The sequence below is a fragment of the Anas platyrhynchos genome, chromosome 16, assembly GCF_047663525.1.
Source record: "Anas platyrhynchos isolate ZD024472 breed Pekin duck chromosome 16, IASCAAS_PekinDuck_T2T, whole genome shotgun sequence".
Classification (NCBI taxonomy): domain Eukaryota; kingdom Metazoa; phylum Chordata; class Aves; order Anseriformes; family Anatidae; genus Anas; species Anas platyrhynchos.
Genome location: NC_092602.1, coordinates 5,788,476 through 5,809,377, shown reverse-complemented (window position 1 = coordinate 5,809,377; position 20,902 = coordinate 5,788,476). Strand labels below are relative to the sequence as shown.

Below are 20,902 nucleotides of genomic sequence, written 5' to 3'. Positions count from 1 at the left end.
TACACACACACGCACACACTTGCTTTTATGTGAGAAAGTTGGCCAATAACCCTAAATGCATTAGGAGGCATTGGAACATAGCACCCATTAAAACTGATGTTTAATTCCTACTGGAACTGCTACACAAAGCTTGAGTGCCAGGCTGTAGTCCAGCCAAAGTATCTTAAGCAAATAACTTGTTTGGCTATAAAAATATTAAATATTCTTCCACCAGCATTCTCCTCTGTCCAAAACTCCCTCAGGGTAGTGTGGGGCTTTGTTATGGGAATAGTGGTAAACTTGCATGTCTGATTAGTCTGTGTCCTCTTATGTTCCCTGTGCAGTTTATGGATGCACATTTTCTTAACTAAAATAGTGGTTTGCATTGTTGGATTATTATGTACTTTGATACAGAGAAATAAAAACTGTGACCTAATATTTAATGAAACTAATAAAATCCTGGTTATAGGCATTGTTTTAAATATCCTTAGATGTTTGTATAAAGGGTAAGAAGAGGCATAAGCCAACTACACATCTATTGGACTTGGGGTCAGCGAATAAAAAAAAAAAGTCAGGGTTGAACAGTGCTTGACAACTGGAGTTCCAGGTTGAGTTGCCCAGGCAGAGCTCAGCTTTTAGCATCTTTCTTTAGGTTGTGTGATTTGGCACTTACACCTTTTCTTAAGTGTGAATAAAGACAGTGGGGTTTTCGTTTTTTTTTTTCCTTTTGTGTGCTTTTGTTTTGTTTTGTTTTTTAAGATAGAGATCATTGCACACATACTACAATCTTGGCATTTTTGCATGTGGAAGCAAAACCAAAAATGGGCAATCCAAACAAAATCTCTAATCCTTATGTTTTATTTTATAAGTAAATTATATGTTTTATATCTGAAAAATAAATGTTTAAGATGCTCAGCTTTCGTAGTGTTGTTTCTAGTCAGGGTTGTGCTATTACTGTTTTCTGGGGCTAAGAATTGTTGATAGGAAACATTTTCTGACAACAGCGAGTCTGGTATTACAAAACAGTCATTAATATTATTTACTTGAGACATAGGAAATTATAACAGTGAGGGTTTTAAGTGTTGGCTTTTCGTCCAATGTGCAAAACAATGAATATAGCAGAGGTTCTTTTGTTTGTTTTCTAGTCTCCCACTGACTAATCTAATAATCTGTCTCGGGTTTTTTTCTGTCACACTCCTTGTCGTCAGTCCTGTGTGTGCTGTGACTATGTTAGTTTGCATAAAGCTCTGCATCTTTTATTCTTTTGGGTAGAAATTTTAATGGGCTCTGTGATATGGCAGTTACTCTGATTTGAGAACCCTGGTCAGAATAGATTAGTTTCTATGTGAACAGGGAATTGTAAAAACTGTTTTTAGAAATGTTTACTAACGGGAATCTGAAAGCACATATTTACAGTTTGGTGGAGAGAATTATTTTCAACTTGGGGGGGGAGGGCGGCTTTGAAGATAATGTGTTTGATTGTTCTTTGTTGTACTTTTCCAGCTCCCTTTTCTCTTTGTTTGTAAGTTTGACTAACACAGAGAAACCATCTGCTAGTGTTGGAGGTGGTGCTGTCAGGCAAAGAGTCTAGACTTCTCTGTCGAATCCCTGGCTAGCAGACTCGTTCAGATAACATCAGTTTCTCCCAGTTCAACAGAGCTCACGCAGTGATGTCCTTGGCATCTGATCACAGGGAAGAGCTAACAGGCAGATTCTGCTTGTGCCGTGCCTGCCTTGCAGCACTGCTTTCTGGTTCGGTAGTAGCAAACACTTCCCAAGGCATAGGAAATACAGCAAGGAAAAAGGTTTGTCTTACTGGGATGCCTGCATCCAAGGTGAATTGTAACTCCGCGATGGCACTAAAGAAAAATTGAATTGTGACTTTTGGTGAACGTTTCCGACGGTGTCATCCTCCAAGGAACAAGCTGCAAGGAGAGGTAAATGAGAGAGAAATGTATGGGGAGAAAATGAAGTTTCCTCTGCCCATGCCAATACTCAGTGGGGGCACTGCATGTACACCTGGGGCAACGGGACTTGGCAACTTGATCCACAGTTGTGATTTTTGAATTCCAACCCACTGGCCTCATATTTCTTCTGCCTTGTTTCCTATTGTCAGCACTGGCAGCCCTCCAGTTTGATTTTACCACTAATTGTGTTGCACGTTACTGAACTGAAATGAATCAAATCAAAATGCTTTTCCTGGAGCATTAGATAAAGCAGGCGAGGGTTCTGGGTAATGAGCAGATGCTGCTAATGCAGGGACAGTAGGGGCCTTGCCAGGACTCCATCTGCTCCATGCTTGCCTGCCTTTGGCTGCGAGCCACAGCTTTTGGGAAACAGCAGTCTACTTTAGCCATCACCCTCCCCCCGCCCTCCGGAGTCTCATAGTTTGACTTGAAAACAATGTGGTGCGACAAGAGAACATACTTGGGTGTTGGGTTTGGGGTTTTGGTCTTTTTGGGGTTTTTGAATGCAGCGCTTCATACTCGTGTAGGCAAGACGGGGTGGTGCTCCTGCTTACGGGAGTGCGCTGAGACGTGTGGGGAGGACGTGGGGGCCCTTTGCAAGACACAAAGCATCCTGGAGAAGGGGAAGGTGGCTTCTGCAGGGATCAGAAGTGGCGCTTGCTTGTTGGCAGGCTCCAGGAAGGGAATTTTGGCAGTGCCGCTTTCTGGGACTGGAAATCTGCTGTCTTGTCCGTTCCGATGCCCTTAGAGCTGCTTGCGGGTGTTGTCCCTTCTGTACCCTGTTTGCAGAGACAGAAATGAAGTAATATGTTTGGAGTCCTCCCCTAAGTGCCAGGACCTGCTGTGAAATAGCTCCAGCAGGAAACAGGCTGCATCAAACTAAGGAAAGCGAGTGTTTTGGGTTTCTTTGAAGAAAACTGCACATAGCACGCAGCAGTATAATTATTTACGTAAGATGTACACAGGTGTGCAAGTGGCTGTCAATACAAAACCCTTGGCCTGGCTAAATGGTGTGTGATTTTACACCTAGGTCAGAGAATTCTGCCTCTCGAGTCACCGAGTTGGGAATGAAGTACAGGCTTTGTCATCTGCACCTCCAAATCATAAGGAAATAGATTTATGCTCCCAGCTTGGAGGAAAAAAAATACAAATAGGAACTGTTTTCAGAGGTGGGGAACAGATTTGTTTTGTTTATTTTTTGACGAGCTTCAATCAAAATAGGAAGTGGCAGGACTGCGACCTACAAAAAGGAAAAACGTCACGTAGATGATGGGAATTAAGCGGCTCCTGGCCTTTCCTTGCAGCTGGGCTGAGCTGGAGTGAGTGAAAATGAAAACCAGGAGCATGTCCAGAGCCCCTGCTCTCGCATACGTATCGCTCTGTATTCGCTGTGGTTTGTTTTGTTTTTAGGTAACAGCAGCATCGTAACGTGGGAGAGCTGATGTAATGTGTGGCTGGGAGCTGAGCGCAGGATGCTGTGCACCAGGACGTGGCCCTCCCTCGGCTCAGCCGAGGGCAGCAGCTAGCTGCAGGTAGCTTTTAGGAGCGTGGACATGCTGGGCCACCCTGTCATGATGGTTGTAAACCTGATTTAATGTTTTTTTTTGCCTCTGTGTTTATGCAGCCTTTTTCCCGTTAGAGGATTAGGCTAGTTTATAGGAGAAGAGGTGCTTTGTTTTGTGGCAGAGGTGTTGGGTTATTATACCGGTGAGAAACCTAGGTGAGGACAGGTGGAAAAACCAGCTGCTTTTGCAGGATGGCTTTGTGCTTCCAGCTGTCAGGAGGGCACTGCACTGGAGCCCAGCACTGTTGATGTTGATGGAGAGCAGCTTCCAGCCGTTCACCTTTGATAAAGCAGGAGCGGGTGTGATGCTCGCTGAGGCTAGTGAAAATTGGACCACACAGCAGCACGCTGCGTAAGGCACGACGGACTCCTAGTTAAATGTTTTATCCAAATATCCTGCAATCGAGAGTGAATTGCAATAGGTGGATCTTTCATGAGATCACATCTCAACAATGTGTTGGGTTAGAAGTTACAGACCTCGATTCTTTGTGCAGCCTGGGCTGAAGGGACAGTCCAGGACGTCAGCACAACAATTGTAACGTCAGGTGTGGGCAGTCACACCACCTTCATCAGCCTCTTGCCCTTAACTTGTTTCCTTGAACTGATAACCTTGAAGCTGTAATTTCCAAATCAATTTCAGGAGTTACTGTTAGAGTTCAATGGGATAATCACAATGGTGGTGCAGATTTTAGCATGCTGTGCAAGTGTTACTTGTAACTTTGACTGAATGACTTTCTAAAGTGTTTAAGATCACAGTATTCACACGGAAAAAGACATGGTATGCTTGCAACCTTAACTTCACCTTAGCAAAGATTTTTGCTTTGGAAATGAACTGGTCACTGCTGGAGGCAGGAAGATAGACTATGTAAAGCAGTGATCTCATCTGCACTGGTAAATCTTATGCCTAATTTTTTTTTATGTTGCCACACCAATATCTTTAACTATAATGGTGACATTTTAGTGCTATTACACAAACAAGATTAACTGTTACAAAGGCTTACACACCAATAAATATATTTTGCTGTTTCTGCAATGAAATGGAGAAGAAAGAACATTGGAGGTAGCACTTTTAGAACTAGTAATAGCTTTACCTATTGATAAATACAGTGGAGTGTTTTCTTTTTCTGCATAAAAATATACATAAATAAATTTTTCCTGCTGTCATATGCAAATGAATAAACTTGTTTTGACTGGAAGTGAGGATGGAGGATGTACATACAGAACAGAACACTGTTTTGGAGGAGAGGAGAAGTAATCTTTTTGTGAGAAAATAGTTGTTCATCCTAATAAAAGGAATGCAAAGAGAAATAACACTTCGCAATTCTTCTTTTTGCTCCTTATGTTGTGCTGCCTCATTAAACAGATGTTAACTTGTGACCTTACAAGTAATTAGTTTTGTTGGTCGTACTAGGGATATTTTCACACCATATTGTGCATCAGGTGTTGCACACGCTGTATTTGCCTGATAAAATGTTTAGGTGTCCTGGACAGATTTTGCTATTGAACATTTGGTAGGAAGCCACGTACCTGTCTTGAACAGATTGTATTATTGCGTGCTCCATTTTCACTGTCTTCTCTTTGTGATGTTTGAGATGCAATAACAGTGGCTTTGCTGCCTGGTTCTGGAGAGCAGAACTCTAAATTCCAGGTTTCCCAGTTTGCTTATGTGGTCAGAAGGGGGTTGTGTAACTAGAATGTTTTTTGGAATTTTGCAGAACTTTGTGTGTAAAAAACAAGCAAGAAAACAAACTGTGAAAATACTTATTGCAGAGGTGTGTAAACAAAAGACCCCCCAAAAGCAAAGCAGCTTCCTCTTTCCCTCCACAAAAGTGATCTTTATTTGGGATAAACCTTCTGCAAAAACAAAGTTGAAAGTACCCTGCCTGGAGGAGCTTAGCAGTGACATTCCCTGTCTGAGGAAAAGATCCGTGTCTAACATCCGTGACCTGATGCCACCAAAATTTTGGATCATCCTTTTTGTTTGCTTGTTTAAAACAGCTGTCCTGAGCTCAGGCTTGACCTGTCCCCTCTGCCGTGGCGAGGAGCTGAGGACTGGCAGTGCAGGGACTGAGGTGTGCTGCGAAGCCTGCGCCTCGGGCAGAGGAGACTGCAGCCTGTGCCATCCGTTTGTATTTGTTAACTTGTTTTAAGTGTAAGTCTGCGTGATGCAGGCCAGCGTTCTGTTTTTCAAAACCAGTTCAGCAGTTATTTACCTTTCAAGCAATTAACATAATTACCATTATGCTAAGAAGTAATTTTGGGAAGTTCTGCTCTGAGCTCTTATGACTCCATTGGGACAGTTTTAGTCGGGACTTATCTTTTTGATGGAAGCCTAATTGCAGTTTTGGCTTTGTGTAAACAAACAGAGGCAGCTAATTGTTTAGGCAAATAGCAGATTAATTTAAATATGCATCCCTAATAAAACAAAAATGGTCCCCATTATGGTACTCATTCCCATGGCGAGGAATATAAATATTCAGTGGGAGTGCCATTAGACAGGGATCTTAAGGATTATCTGCATTATTTCACATCGGTAGCACTTTCCAGATACCAAATAATCTTTACAAAAGCAAACATAAATCAATTTAAACTCATTTAGATACCATTTCACTATGTGCAGTTTCATTACCACACTCTTGCTTCACCTCCTTTGGGACGCGGGAGGAGTGTTTGCAAACTGGCATTGGTGCCCGTCCACAGCTGTCTGTCAGAGCTTTTATGTCTCCTTTTGAAGGAATGGCTATCATTAATCATTTCATCATTAATGGCCGTACTTGAGTAGAAGGAAGGCTCCTCCAGCTCCAGTCCTGTCTATCATGTCTGAAGATTGCTTCTCAGTTAATTCAGTGCAAAGGTGGCCCAGGAGTCTCCAATTCTGTCTGGCCCTTCTGGTCTGTAATACGCTCCTAATTGCTTAAGGTTGCTTTTATTCAGATTATTGCTTTAATGTACCATGCTTTTAAATAGAGTATCAGTGATCTATGCAGGGAAAATGTGCGATTGCAAATGCATCGTCTCTCGACTAGCACTTCTGTATTCCTCGAGGTTTGCGCTTTTTGGCTTTCTGAGAGAATTGAACTCTTGCTTTTTCAGTTTTCCAGAGTATCAGGATTGGGAGCTTTGCTGCTGGTTGCAAACTAACTGTAAAGAATGACTGCTGTGTGTGTAGAGCTTCAGGTCTTTCACTCTAAAACTTTTATGTGTGCAACAGAAGGACTTAAGTTTGGATGTGGGTTCTTCCTCACTATTTCTGTGGTACTTGAGATCAAGTATGTGTGTAGTAGAGTAAGAATTTAGGTCCCTCCTTAAGTCTGATCTTCTCCAAATGTGGAAAAGGGAGAGAAGTCGAGCAGGTTTCCTCAATGTTATCCGAAAGTCAGTGTTGTATAGAAAGCAACACAGCCTGTAATGCCTGCACCCATAATTTTGGAAAGTTTTCTCTGAAGCTATTATTTGTTATGTAGCATCCTGAAATTCTGTTCTGCTCTGAACTCTTTTCTGTATACATGCTTTTTAATTAAAATGTTTATAAGCTTATATCATCAGGTGATCTTTCAAGGTTTTCTTAAATTCTAAGATAACACGAGTGTTTACTTTTTTTTTTATTATAAGGAACTGTTAGTGTTTGGAGCCTGATGACAGGGCGAGAGCCAATCCACCGTTACCAGCACAATCAGAGGATACAAGCCTTAGCTCTTGGTTCAGAGGGTGCAACGGTAGCAACAGCATCTGGCTTCGAGGTCAAAGTGGAAAGCCCTGATGACAAGGGATTCTGGCAAACTACAGGAACATTTGAAATCCAGAAATTGGTGAGTCTCCAGGCTACTCAGCTTCGTTCCAAGAGCTCCTGATCTGCTAATTATTTTTGATATGGTTTAGAGGAATCTTATAAAAATCTTACAAGAGTGTTGCATGAAATAGATAACAGCATTATCAGTTAGAGGCTACGATTTTTTAGCAGGTTAATGGATGAACCTTTCATTACTGAAGAGCAAGGGTGAAATGCTGGCTTAAGCTACAAGTGAAAATGAATAGAAGTCCATATGGTGCAGGAGGTTGGCTGTTTTTAATTATTTTTTTTGTCAACATTAAACTAAGTTGGCTCATCTTGTAAATCAGTTTTCTCGCATAGAATTGGAGCTAAAACTCAAGGTCTCATTCCAGATCAACGCTATCTGATTAATTCTGAGGCAGGATACTGCAGATGAGCTAATAGTATCACTTGTGAAGCTGTAAGTAGTCGTGCAGCTTCTTTAGGTTGCACCTTCTGTCACTAAAGTTTTGAGACTATTTTAATTAAAAATCAAAAGCAATCCCATTCTCTGAAGTTCTACTGTGGCTCAGAGTATCAACATTTTTTGGAAAGGGGAAAGAAGTGTGGTAAGAATAAATTGTCTTGCAACTTCTTTTCTATTGAAAAAAAAAAAAAGACTGCATAGCTAATGGATATGAAGTTGGGATCTAAGCCATTCCTGATTTATCCCCACTTTCAAAGCTAAGTCAATCTTATGGTACTCAAAAATAAACAAAATCCCCAAACATTTTAAGAAGTATCACAGTAAAAATGTTAAAACAACACTGTGCTCCATCATAGTTGGATCCATTGTATGCCTGCATTTGCTGACTGTGAGATGTCAGTTTGCCACACACAAAAGAAACACTCAAGATACCACTCTTCTAAGGCTGGGTTAGAAATCGGTTGTGCTGTTATGGAATTTCAACCCTTCCCATGGTAAGACTTTTCTGTGGTGTCTTAACCATGTACTGAAATGGGAAGGGCCGCATAAATCTGGCCAATGTCACACTGGAGGCCTAAGAGAAGATGGGTTTAAATTTGGGTTGTCTTGTAGTCAAGTCCTGACTTCTCTCTTGGTTTAGGACATAAATACATGATTTCATAAGAGCTAAACTTGTTTCTGAAGCAAAATCGATACTCAGACTTCATCTGAAATGAATTTGGGATGACTCAGGGTTCCTGATAACCAATAGTTATCAATAGCTTTGCTAGTTCAGCATATGGCAGTAGAGATGTAAAAGAATTTTAGCCTGAAATAAGAATAAAAAGTCTGCTCTTTTTAGGTCAACTTCCTTAATCTGGTTCCAGATGTTCTGGGGAGTCCAGTGGCAGTGGCAGCTGCAGAAGACATCGTCTATGTCCTGAAAGGAGAAGATCCTGGTAAAATTCTCCATTCTGTCTATGGTCAGCCTGTCACGTGTCTCGATGTGTCTGCTCATGAAGCAGCCTTTGGGGTCAAAGGCTTTGGCTGGTTATTGAATGAGCCCAATCAGGTATTTATCTTTTATAATAATTTTACACCTTCATAATTAACAAAAGAACCTTTCATGCTAATGACTGTTTCTTCCCTGCTATTCACTGTAAATATTTTGCATTCTCTGCTCCTGAGTCCCAGCTCTGTGCTGCACCAGTGATCCTCTAGGGGGAACTAGTCTCAAAAAAAAAAAAAAAAAACAAAAAAAAAACCAACACAACCAAAAGCAAGCCAAACACCCCCCCCCACCACCAAAAAACAAACAAAACAGCAAAAAACAACAGAATAATACCCTCCCTGAACCTCTGAAATGAGGACATCCTGAGCAGTGTGTCAAGCCTTGCACATGTCTGTGTGCAGTCCTAGGAGGATGTTTTTTCAGTGTGTGCACTTGGGTGTTTGAACTAAGCTACTTCCAAACTGGTGAGAGTGGTGTGACTCTTGTATTAGAGGAAGCTAAATAATAATCGTAGGTCTGAAGCCCCAGTGACACAGGTGGCTTCTTTCATCAGCACATCTTAGCAGTGGCAAGGTAAGTCAAAACCACACTGTTCTGGTAACCCTGCTGAAAACTCATGGCTTCTAATACAGCTGCTCTCAAACATACTTTCTTGTAGGAAGGGCTTTTTGGGGAGTTTCCAGACTCACACAGGTAACAGAAATAACTGATGTGTGACATTCCACCGGAGATCACAATTGGCAGCAGCCTCCTCCTGGATGCAGCAACCCCACCATGATGCCCCACTCCAGGGCAGGGACCAGGCTGCAGACAGACGTGTTTCCAGGCACCTCGAGAAGAGTATCTATCCCTTTCCTGCATCTTTCCTATTTTGCCCGTCCCCTAATTTCATTCTGTTTGTTTGTGGTTATACTTCAGGCATGTGATAAGCTAATAACTAATTGGGAAGGAGAGTGCTTCGGGCTGCTGGAGTAGGAAGCAGGAGGTGAGCAACCAGATGAAAGGAGCTGTGGTCTGTGGTGTAAAAACACGGTGTTTTCCCTGGCAAGCAACTAGACCAGGAATGCTTTATTTAGGACTACCTCTGTGTTATGAATAAATCTGTCCAGCTGCATCTAATTTACCCTCGAAATTCACATTCACCAGGGAAATGCAGAGGCCACCATAAATACCTCTAGGGTTGAGAGATGCTGCGAGGCCACGCTGTCTTTATTAATTCCTTTGCTGTCCTAATCCAATTCCTTTTTCCCCCAGAGGTGGGAGGTTAGAAGGTAAAATTGCGTCATTCAGGAGCATTACATCGGTGATCGCCTTTGTGCCTTGTAAAGGAAGAGAGAAACCTCCTTAGGCCCCGGAGTGCCGCTCTGTAAAGCCGGACATATTTCCTCATTTAGTTCGGAAGTATTTGCTGTTTGATGGCAGGTTGCATTAAGCAGCACATCAGCACGCATCCTAATCAGGGAGACGGGGCTGAAGCCGTGCAGACGGCTGGGCTGTGTTAGACAAGGACGCTTATTTGGCATTGCTGCACCAGCTGACATCACGCCGGAAATTAATTACTAATGTCTATTATGATAATTACTCACCTCGCACAGACGTGAAGGGACTTTGCCTGGGTTGATTACGCTGGTCACAGGTTGACAATCTGTCTTTGGGAGAGCAGTTGATCTCAGAAATGTATTCATGAAGAATTCCAGCCCCGTTTGGTTCTGGCGATGTAGCTGTGATGGAAAAGCCGGGTTTCTTCTGTTTGGGGTTTTCTTTGTTTTCCCCAAGGGATTTTATTTTTCTACTTGAGTGTAGGCACGCAGTCCTACAGTTACTGACTGGTAACCTGCTTTCTGAAGAAAATATAGTTAGGGAAACCATCTTTGTCCCCCTTTTTTAAAATCTTTGTCTAATTTTAACCAAATTTGACAGCAGAGTAGAGATCTGAGGCATAAATTTTGTAGGCACTTTTATGTTGGAGAGGAGAAAAATATCAAATCTGTGGCATAGACTTGCCTCTTACTAGATGACAGGCATCCATGCAGGAAAGAGGGGGAATATAAATGCTTCATCTATAGGAAAAGTTCAATTTCCACTTTGGTAAGCATCTGAAAACCCAAGGATGCTGCATTGTCTTGAAAGCTAGTCTGCTGAGTGGTCCTCCAACTCTTTTGTGTTAGCTGAACATAAAAGTAAATAAATCTTTAGTAAGGCTTGTTTCAGCTATATTAACTGAACACACAACGTATTATTTTCTTAAATATCAGATTCAAATACTGAGATCTCTGTTTCCATCCTGGCTCATAAATGGGTAATAATATAGAGCAGGTAAATACCACAAGATAAGGTAAGATACTAAATCCTAAACTTTCCTTTTCAACCTTGAGCGGTGTTCATGACATCCAACAGACGTACCTTGAGGGATGGTGTCCAGAAGTCTTAATGTTCCCCTGAGTCATGCAGCTGGGAGACCCGTGATCCCAAATCTGCATCAGCATCACCAAGTGTGGTGTTCACGTGTTTGAATTCGGGTTTTGCATATTGTATGCAAAACCAATTTCGAACTCCACAGGCATCGACAGTTTTAAACTAGAGCTGGCTTTGGTCCTCTTCATGTCAGGATATAAATCTCCGAAGAAGGTAGTGCTGTGGCTGTCAGGATTAACATTATCTCATTGCTGATGCTTTTGTCTCACTGATGGGGAGATCTCACTGAAGCTTTCCTCCTAGTTGGTATGTTTATAAGCATCCCTGAATGGACCTTCTGCTGTCAAGTAAGTCTGGGCTCCTACTGTAACCTCATGTGAGCTCTCTCTTGATGTGGATTATTTCTGTGAAATTTATAGGTAATTCATTCTTTTGAGGGGGCAAAAATACTTTTATCTAAAATTTAGCTGAAATCATCTTATGTTTTCAGCAGTTATTGGTGATTACCTCCTGTTGTGATGGAAGGTTGTGGTTTTTGTTTTCTTTTTGCAGCAAAGAAACTTCACAGTATGCAAGGGAATTTCAAACTTGTAACTTTGAACTGCTTGTGTTGCATGCATAAGACACTTCAGAGTGTGTCTATTTTTTTTTTTTTTTTTTTGCACAGACGTATCCAATATTTCAGAACTGGTAGATGGGGTGAAAGGAGGACAGTAATTGGTTTAGATCCTCCATCTTAAAAACAAAAGGCAAGATATGTTGAGATCAGATGCCTGATCTCAGGGAGTTGTTTGTTTGTTATGCTGTCACTTTTTCTTCTTTTTTGAGCTCATGATTAGCTTCTACTTGATGAATGCTGTTCAATATTACCTGTCTTTTCTCATCAGTGATGGAAATACTGCCTCCCTGTACCTCTATTTAACATTTCCACAGAGTTCTTCAGCTGCCTGCTAACATGAGTTATCTGAACTGATATTAACTGAAAAAAAATGAAATCACAAATTTTAAAATAATCCTTTAAATTGAATCTCGTACTTCACAGTTTCTCCTAGATGATATTTTTAGGTCAGAGCTGTTCTATGTGAACCTTTACATCTTGTACTTAATTTTAACTGAATTCCTCTTCTTTGTGTACTGGTAAGCTTGCATGGTCTCTTTCGGTGTCATAATGTTTCCAGTTCCAAAGATTTCAATATTCTGTAAGTGCTTTTCAGTTTTCTTAACCACCGTGAACCTTGTAAATCGTCTCATTTTCACTAAATTGATCTTCATGAACTCTTGTTTTCATACCCGTAGCAGGGCAGGTCTTGCTGGTGAGTGATTTTGAACATGTGGGGTTTGCCCGTAAGTCAGGCACTGCAAGGAATACCGTCCAGCAGAGAGACCAGAAGTTTTCCTTGCATAAATTTTACAGGATGATTTTGCATTGGTTAACCTCTGCCTAGCTGGAAAGTAGCAGTTATCCATCTTGATTTTTCTATGCTTGTAAATGACCAAAAATAATTTTGCAAGTTTAAAAAAAAAAAAAAAAAAAAAAAGCCCTTTTCTACTGACTGCTGTCAATGACATTCTGCTTTCTTTTTCATTATTTGTACATTAATATGAATACCTCAAAATTGGCACAGTTTCCTAGGTGGCAAGTATCTCAGGTTTTGAAAATGTAGCTGCTAGGATGTGCTGTGTATATTTAAGGTACTAATCTGTGAAACCAAGAGAATTTATTAGTTTTTAAGGGCTACTTTGCCTTCCTTTCACCTACCTTATTCTTAGGTTAGGGAAAGAGCGTTTCTGGGCTAGGGCTTGCATCTTAATGGGTGGGTGGTTTGATGTGTAAACATAATACTCATTCATCTCAGGGTACCTGACTCTTACATCAGTCTTCAGCCACAAGTTAAATGAGTCTGGTGCCCTCATTCCAGGTCCTAGCAGACATCTGTCCACATCAGAAACCCATCAGGTTTGGCACAGTGCTGGGGGCTGGCAGCCCATGCCCACAAAGTGTCCAGTGCTGGAACAGCAGGGGTTGCAGGTGCATTGGCAGAATTGCACTGCCCAAGCTTGTGCAGTGCTTGCCTGCACGGTGCTTGGCTCCGCTGCTTGCCACCAGCGTGGAGTCTTACTTTCGGCTCCAGTCAAAGGAAGACTTAAAGGGAAAAGCTGTATTCTGCTTGCTTTTAGCTTTATACGTGACTTTCTGGCAGGTGTGGGCATTTGGAGGAACAGGTAGCTGGCATCTGAGCTGCTGGATTTGCTGCAAACTGCTCAGACTGTTATTTTTGCAATTCTCTGTGCGGGTTTTTAAGTATTGCTTAAGGCTGCTTGCTGCAGCTAAGCTCACGTGAAATAAGAGTGCTTGTTTGCCAGCATAAAGTCACCTTTAGGATGGCATGAAAGTCAATTTTCCACATGCTCGGAGAAATGGTTGTGTTACCAGCTTTACACAATGACTTATATCTGGCAAGAACTTGCAAAATAGTCTCTCTGGCTGATTGTCAAAAATTACATCATATTGGAGTAAACTGCTTTTAAATCAAACATCCATTATTCATGTATATTAACTGCTTTTTTTATTTTTTTTTTTTACTGGCTGTTTTGTGTATGATTTACTCTTTTTCTTTCTCTCTGATTGTCTGTCTGTCTCCCTCATCTGCTCCTTTTAAATCTTAGCTCATCTTTAAATTTATGGAGCCAGAACACTTATCTCTGTATACAAGTATCAATATGCTGACCTTGCATTTGTTAATAGTCAAATTTTTTTGTTGTTGTTGCAGTGTTATGTGCCTTATTTACAGTAGGCAATTCAATACAGTTGCAGTGGGAAACTGTGCCCCCGAGGCTTGTAAACTTTGAAAACATTTTTTTTCCACATCCCTTTAGAAATAAAATTCATACTTGCAGCGGTGTGTGCCATATGTTGTACTTAATTTGATGACTTCTCCTGCAAATGCGTATGAAGTAGCCTTATCACTTTTGTAGATATTCTCTGGATTGAATGGTATTAACCTGAGCAAAAAACAGTTCCCTTTTTATTGACGCTGGACTTGAAATTTCATGACCCCTTCTTTTGTTGGCAGTATTAGTGTGTACTCAGGCAATGTTTTCTGTGGTTGGCAGAGGGATGGACAGAAGGAAAGGAGGAGAATGATAATCTGAAAATAAATGCAAATTTTGTTCCCGGTCTTGCTGCTTGTTCCTCTACATCTTTGGGGATCTCAGATTTTGAAGATTTTGATGTTGTTTTGATCAACTGCTTACTGCTCTTTGTAGTCACAGCTAAAAACCTCTGTCCTAGACAGCTCTTTCTGAGAAAGTAGTTCTTGAATGTATCGTGTGTTACTCAATAAGGAAAGGGATGTAGGCTTTGTGGGCACGGTTTCCTGGCATATATTTTGCCAGTGCTTATGATATTCTGTTTAATACTTCATCTGAAGAAGAATTAAGTATATTATATATATAAAAAGTGCTTCACCCAGTTGTGAGACAGCGTTTTACTAGCCCTGAGATGCGGTAAGTCAGGACAAGAAGCAGAAGCGTGATTGCAGGGGAAGCTTGCGATTTCACAAAGCAGTTGTCTGCTGGCTGTCAGCCAGGACGGTGGGTTGAACACCCCTGCTCTTGCTGAAAGTACCACAGGCTCTTTGATAACAAGTGCTTGGGGATTTGTTGTTTTAATGTTCCATCCAAAAAAGACATCTCCAACGACGCAGGATCCCGAAACACCTGCTGGGGTATTGGACATGCATGGAAGAGTTCCATCAACAGCATTTCCTTCAGTTCCTTGGTTTTTCTTGGAAATATCTCAACCAGAGTACATAGACCATGCTTGACCTCACTTAGCTGCGAGATGTAACAAAGCTCACAGCTTAGCTCTTCTGGCTACGGAGATTTAATTCTTTGTGAATTAATTTAGTCTTCTTTCTCGAGTTCTTGGACGGCATTTAAAGAGTTCCCCGTACCCACCGATCTGCAGTTTCCTGGAGTACAGTGAGTTTGCCTTTCTTCCTCTGCCTCTCCTAAGGAACTCGCCAGTTTCTCAGCGTGTCTACCAGGATGGTGACCACGGGTTGAGACTTGCCCAACGTAGGCAGTAAAGAGGGAAATTAGTCTAATGCACTGCCTTAACAAAAGAGAGTACGAGCATGAATAATTAATACCACCAGTCTGTGGCAATCGGATAAAATGAAGTCCCATTTGCTCAGCCTTATTAAAAGAGAGAGAGAGAGAGGGAGAGATGGTAAAGGTCGTTAAGGGACTTGTAACATGGAAAGAATCGCCTCTGAGATGGATAATGTGTTTTCTAATCTCTGTGGTCTTTAACTAAACATAATGGTAAAGGTACTCTAGCTATTTCTGGCTTGTTGAATTATTAAGCATTCTGGGAGATTGCCTGGCTCTCAGCCAATAACTTAGACTTTTTCATTTGAGCAATGTTAATAGGTAACGCTTTTTATTTTGTGTGTTAGATCCTGATACATCTGCACGGAGTATTTAATGCTTTTCCTCCTCTGTGTCCCAGAAGTCCCGGGGGGGGCAGGGATGCTCGTTAGTGTGTTATCCCAGGGTACTTCATTTCACACCCAAGTGCTCTTGGTTCGCTTACCTTCGGTCCTGTACCTATTAGGTCACTGGTCTTGGGTGTCCATTATAGGATTATAAATGTCTTTAAAAGGGTAATCCCCTTGCAGTGTGCATTATAGGATTATAAACCTCCTAAAGATCTTATGCTTTATCTGCCCTTTAACATACAGGCCCTTATTTCAAGTCCCTATTGACCAGGTATTTTCATTCTTTTTCCTTGGCCTTTGTAAAGAAAATCCTTGTTGCCTCGGGATATTAGAGAAGAGCTCATCAGAAGTGTTCTAGCAACTTCAAAATTGTCATCAGTATGCTTTTAAAACCCTTGTCTTCAAGAAATTATTATTCAGACCTTAAAATGCATTCTGAGTTCCTTTTGTTTCTTTACCTATCAGGTTGTCAGCATAAGGTTTTGAAATTCATTTACAGACCATAAAATTGTTCAAGACAGAAGTTCAATTTAAAGACGGGAGAAGCTTGAATGCTGAAAACCACAAAGAGCACCTTCCTTCCAAATGGTAGGGCTAATTGGCTAGAAATACACAGGTGCGTTATAAAAAAAATAAATTTAAAAGCAATCTTCCAAAGAAGGAAGGCTGACATGAGAAGAGAAGGAATTGGAAGGGGTAGAAGAAGGTGATGAAGACAAAAGCTTTTCCCCCCATTTCATGGATCTGAACCGTTACTTTTATAGATTCTCTTTCTTACAGATGCAAACATTTTTAAAGTGATGGGCATCTACGAGTTAGGTGGAGAGGAGTCATTTTTCAGCTGCTGCTGCCTGCATGTAAGGGTTGTCACAAGTCTAAATTGAGACTGCAACAGGGAGAGTATGGGACATCTGCTCAGACTGAAAACAGTGGAAACTTTAAATGCTGTGTGGAAGCAATTTTTCATTATAGTCTTTCATGCTCATAACTGCATGTTCAAGTATGTATTGTATGTTTATGGGGTGGATGGGAGCTCTGGTCATTTAGAGAAATTAATAGTTTATGGATGCTCACTTTAAGTATTAGCCCCAGGGGACTTTGGAGGAAGAAGCAGTTGGCCCTCTCTTCTCCAGAGTTGTAATGTACAGCTGGGAAGGGCTGGTTCAGGGGCACAAATTGGGAGCTGGAATATATTGCTGTTGACCCCATCCTTTATTGTTTATAAGTTGAATTCAGCAGTTTATTGACTTTGTCTTTTGTTCAAAACTTTCCAAGGAGAAATTTGGTTGCCAGGCAGAGATATTAATTTCCTTTGCACTGAAAACTCTGCAAAGCATCTTTGCCAGAATGTCATTCTCCCTGGTTTTGGTTAGTGAGCTGTTGGAAACTGCTCTGCAAGTGAGAAAAGGCTGCGTGTTGCTCTGCACCTTAATGACTAACATTTTCAATCAATTTGTAGCCGCCTTTTTAGTAGGTATGGAAGTTCAAGTTAATTTTTAGCAACTTTTACATCCCAAGTATCCATGCAAAGGTAGTGTCTCTTGCTGTACAGAGCTTGGCTAAAGTTGCTTTGTTTTGGGGGGTTTCAGGGATGAAAAAACATTGAAAACCCATATTCAAGGCAAGTAATTTGAACAGCAGTAAAACGGCAGATAACTTAATGAAGACAAGGCTGGGAATTGGAACTGGTTAGGAGATAATAAATGTAAGCAACTGAGCAAATTGGATATGAATGTGCTGATTCTGGTAGGAAGCTGATAATATCCATGTATAAAACTAAGCCTTCCTTTTAGCTTGGAGAAATGGGGGCAGGAGGAGGAAACCTGCAAAGTTTCTGCCCATCTTTGCAGTATTCCTAGAGATTTATAAAGGTTTGTTTTTGTAGCCTGGAGGCATCCATCACAAAATGATCTCCTGCTCTCTTAATTCAACCTTTCAGATGCATGTTAAAATTGCACAGCTAGGAAGTAAAAGGCCAGACAGCATCACAATCGCTGTTCTGGCAAATGTTGAAATAATGTGCACAGACAGTGTAATATTTATTAAGCTGCGTGCTTTTTCTACAGAAAAGTAGAAGTTAAGAGTATTCAAGTGACATTGACATAGCCATGCTGATGTTGCCATGGAAACCATAGGGATTTTTTCTGTTGTTTTAAATACTGTTACTCTTCTCATGGTCATAGGGTTTGTTTTTTTTTTATTCCTTTGGTTTTTAATTAAAGGAGTATCACCATGAAATCTAATAATTTTTCCAAGTTCATGTAAAACCAGGAACTGAGCTGAGCTTCACTGGGATTTGCCCAGTATGTTTTTCTGTTTCTAAAAATACTTCTTCCCTCTCGCTGAAAGGCCCAAATAGATAAATCTCATCTGCCCCCCAGGAAAGACAGCGAATGTGATTAAACCGACGGACAGGAGGGTGAACAGAAGGGAAACAAGGCGTACCTCTCTTCCAGTCTTTGGCGGCATCATCTTGGATATTGCTTAAAATCCGAGATGTTTTTATTCCTTTCCCATCTGATCTGCCATTTCAGATGTTATATGTCTCTGAATCTGTTTGTTGAGTGCTCTGCACAAAGCCTATCGCAGGGCCTGTCAGCGCTGAGTCAGTGCTCGGTTCTGCTCTGTAATTTTCGCTCTAGTTGATTGAGTCTGTCTTGAACAGTCCATCTGTCTAAACTTACCAAATGTTGATGCTGTTTACTTTTGCTATTCTTTCCAATATTCAAGTTGGTAAAGAAATGATTTGCTTTTCCATGTAAACCTTAAAAAAAAAAAAAAAAAAGAGAGAGAGAGAGAAAATCTGTATGGCTTTCTCTGACTGCCTGAGACCTAAATCTATCTGTTGCTGGTTGACATGAGCCCTGAATCCCTGCTTTGCAGTGGTTTCCACTGTGAAACTTTCTCCTTTTTTTTAAATATATGTTGTTGCCCATCTCGATAGGGATAGATGTGTGTGTTAGCTACTTGTTAGAGCATTGAGACAATGCTAACTCTGCTCTACTTCCCGCTGCAGCAATATCTAGTTGGGCTCATGCTACATTTAGCCGGTGTTTGTTCTCTTTCTGCCAGGTTCTTCTTTACAACCTGGAAACAAGCCAGTGTCTAAAGAAGCTGGGCAACTCGATGGGTGACTTCACATGCGTCAACCTCCAGGACAGTCCTCCAAACATGCTCGTTACAGGCAATAAAGACAGAAGGTAGGTACTACCAAGAGCTGTAACCCTTCTCAAATTAGCTTACTTCCTGTCCTGCTGTCCTACATCTGGACCTGCTAGAATTTGTTTCTCCTCTAATGTTTCAAATGCAGCCTGCGTGAACTTCAGGAACAAAATATTAGGTAATAGTTGGATGTGGCTGCCAGTTTGCTTTGTTTCAGAAAGCTCCATGGGAAGACTTTCTTTTTAAGCCATTTGGTGGACACAGTTGGTGTACAGCCCAGCGAGACCACTTGGAATATCTTCCACTTCCCCACCACCACCCGCAAAATTAGTTTGGCATTTAAAAGCTCACTTTCTGATATTAAAAAAATAACCTAAGGGATGAATCATGTAGGATGAGATGGGTCCGTCTGCCAAATGATGTCAAGAGTGTATTTCGGAACACTGTGATGTCCCTCAGGTGACAAAAAAAAAAAGAGAGACTTTCATATGAACAGATTCCAGCTTCTATTTAGCTGATTAGCAGCTTTCTCTTTAACTCCTTGGCTTGGGGAGTAGGATTTTCCCTGCACAATATCTGGTGCCAGGAATGGACGCGCTGGGAACAGTCAGTGCGAAAGGATTAAAGTGCTTAAAAAGACCCTTTGAGTCCAATTTTTAGGTTTTCTTTTTTGGCTAGTTATTTGTGGGGTCTGATCCAGTGCACCAAAGGAGATGTGGGATGGCGAGGAGCCAGTCTCTAATGGCTCCCTGTTCCTTCCCTCCTCCTTTCTGCACTGGGCATCAGGCTGCAGGTGGTGGTCTGGTGTGACGGTGGGTATCAGATTGTAAGGCGGATACTTCCCTTTGCCAAATCCCAGACCTCTGTCCCGCCAGTGCAGCAGCTTGCAAAAATGATTATTTTGTCAAACAGCTTTTTTCCTTCTCGGTGAATAGGCAGTGGAATCAAACCTCACACTTCCTCAGCAAAGAGGATAAAGGAAATATCTGAAGTTTGATAGGTGTAATTGACTCCTTGAGAGTTTTTTTTTCCCCCCTCTAAAAGCAGATAATTGATTTTTCAAAGCACCCTGGTAAAACTACCTGCGATTTTAATCTTTCCCACATGGATGAGAGAGTAGATAAAGTTAATATCCTTTAAGTGAGATTTAAAATTTACTCCCTTTATATCAGAGTAAATGTCTTGCCCTTTCCCCTCCAGAAAGCTTTTTTGTTGTTCAGCTCAAGCATTGACTGAGTTCAGGGGCTGACCATCACTAAAATAACAAGAGGTTAGGAATCAATAGTTCAGCAAATAAGTTTGGCATCCAGGAGACAGGACCATGTGTATGTCAAAGGTCAGTTTCTCCTGCAGTGCTGCATGAAAGGTATTAATATGTGGGATAATTTACCTACAGGTGGGATGTGACTGGAAGCTCCATAGCCCTGTTATGTAGCAAGTGTACTAAATAGAGACCTTGCCACATGGCCACTGGGAAGATGTCTTGTTGTAATTAAATAAAGCACTTCCAAAATGTTGCTGACGTATGCTGTTCTGTTAGTCAAAGCTATGATTTTGAAAAGTATGATGGATGATCCCACTGAAGTAACATGTTTTTGGTAGGACCTGTGAAACTCTCAAAAATTACTCCTGATTATTGGTGATTTTATTTGATTACTTCGCTGTGCTTCACGCCGGTACAAGATCTGGTAGTAGGGAGTGTGTGCTGATGCACTGCACGACAGCAGCCTTTTTTTTGGTGGGACCCGAGATAGTGAGTAAATAGCATTGGGAGAGCAAGTGTGGCAAACCCAGTGTTACACCATTACTGAAAAGTGTGGATCAAAACACGTATTCCGCCTTCTCCTAAAGGCAAGTGAGCTTACTGCACAAGCACTCAAACAGGAGAGTCAAAGCCTGGGCACAAGAAGGCTTTCCTTACAGCTCCCTTGAACTAGGATGCATCTGATGTGCTCCCACTGAGCCCAGCTGCTGAGGCAGGAGATGGAGGGCCATGCCAGGTCTGCATCAGAGCATCACATTAGATTTGCAAAATGCTTTCCCTTTTTTTAAAAAACAAAACAAAAAAACATCTGAGCAAC

The 20,902-nt window shown here is 41.4% G+C and overlaps 1 protein-coding gene across 1 annotated transcript in view; it reads left to right on the top strand.

The window, feature by feature from the left end:
- FBXW8 (F-box and WD repeat domain containing 8) overlaps positions 1-20,902 on the top strand; it is a 51,316-nt gene that overhangs the window by 24,089 nt on the left and 6,325 nt on the right. The window contains exons 6-8 of the mRNA XM_027469921.3: positions 7,123-7,319; positions 8,590-8,799; positions 18,732-18,859. Of these exons, the coding sequence (XP_027325722.1) occupies positions 7,123-7,319; positions 8,590-8,799; positions 18,732-18,859 (535 nt within the window). The remainder of the gene's footprint in view (positions 1-7,122; positions 7,320-8,589; positions 8,800-18,731; positions 18,860-20,902) is intronic.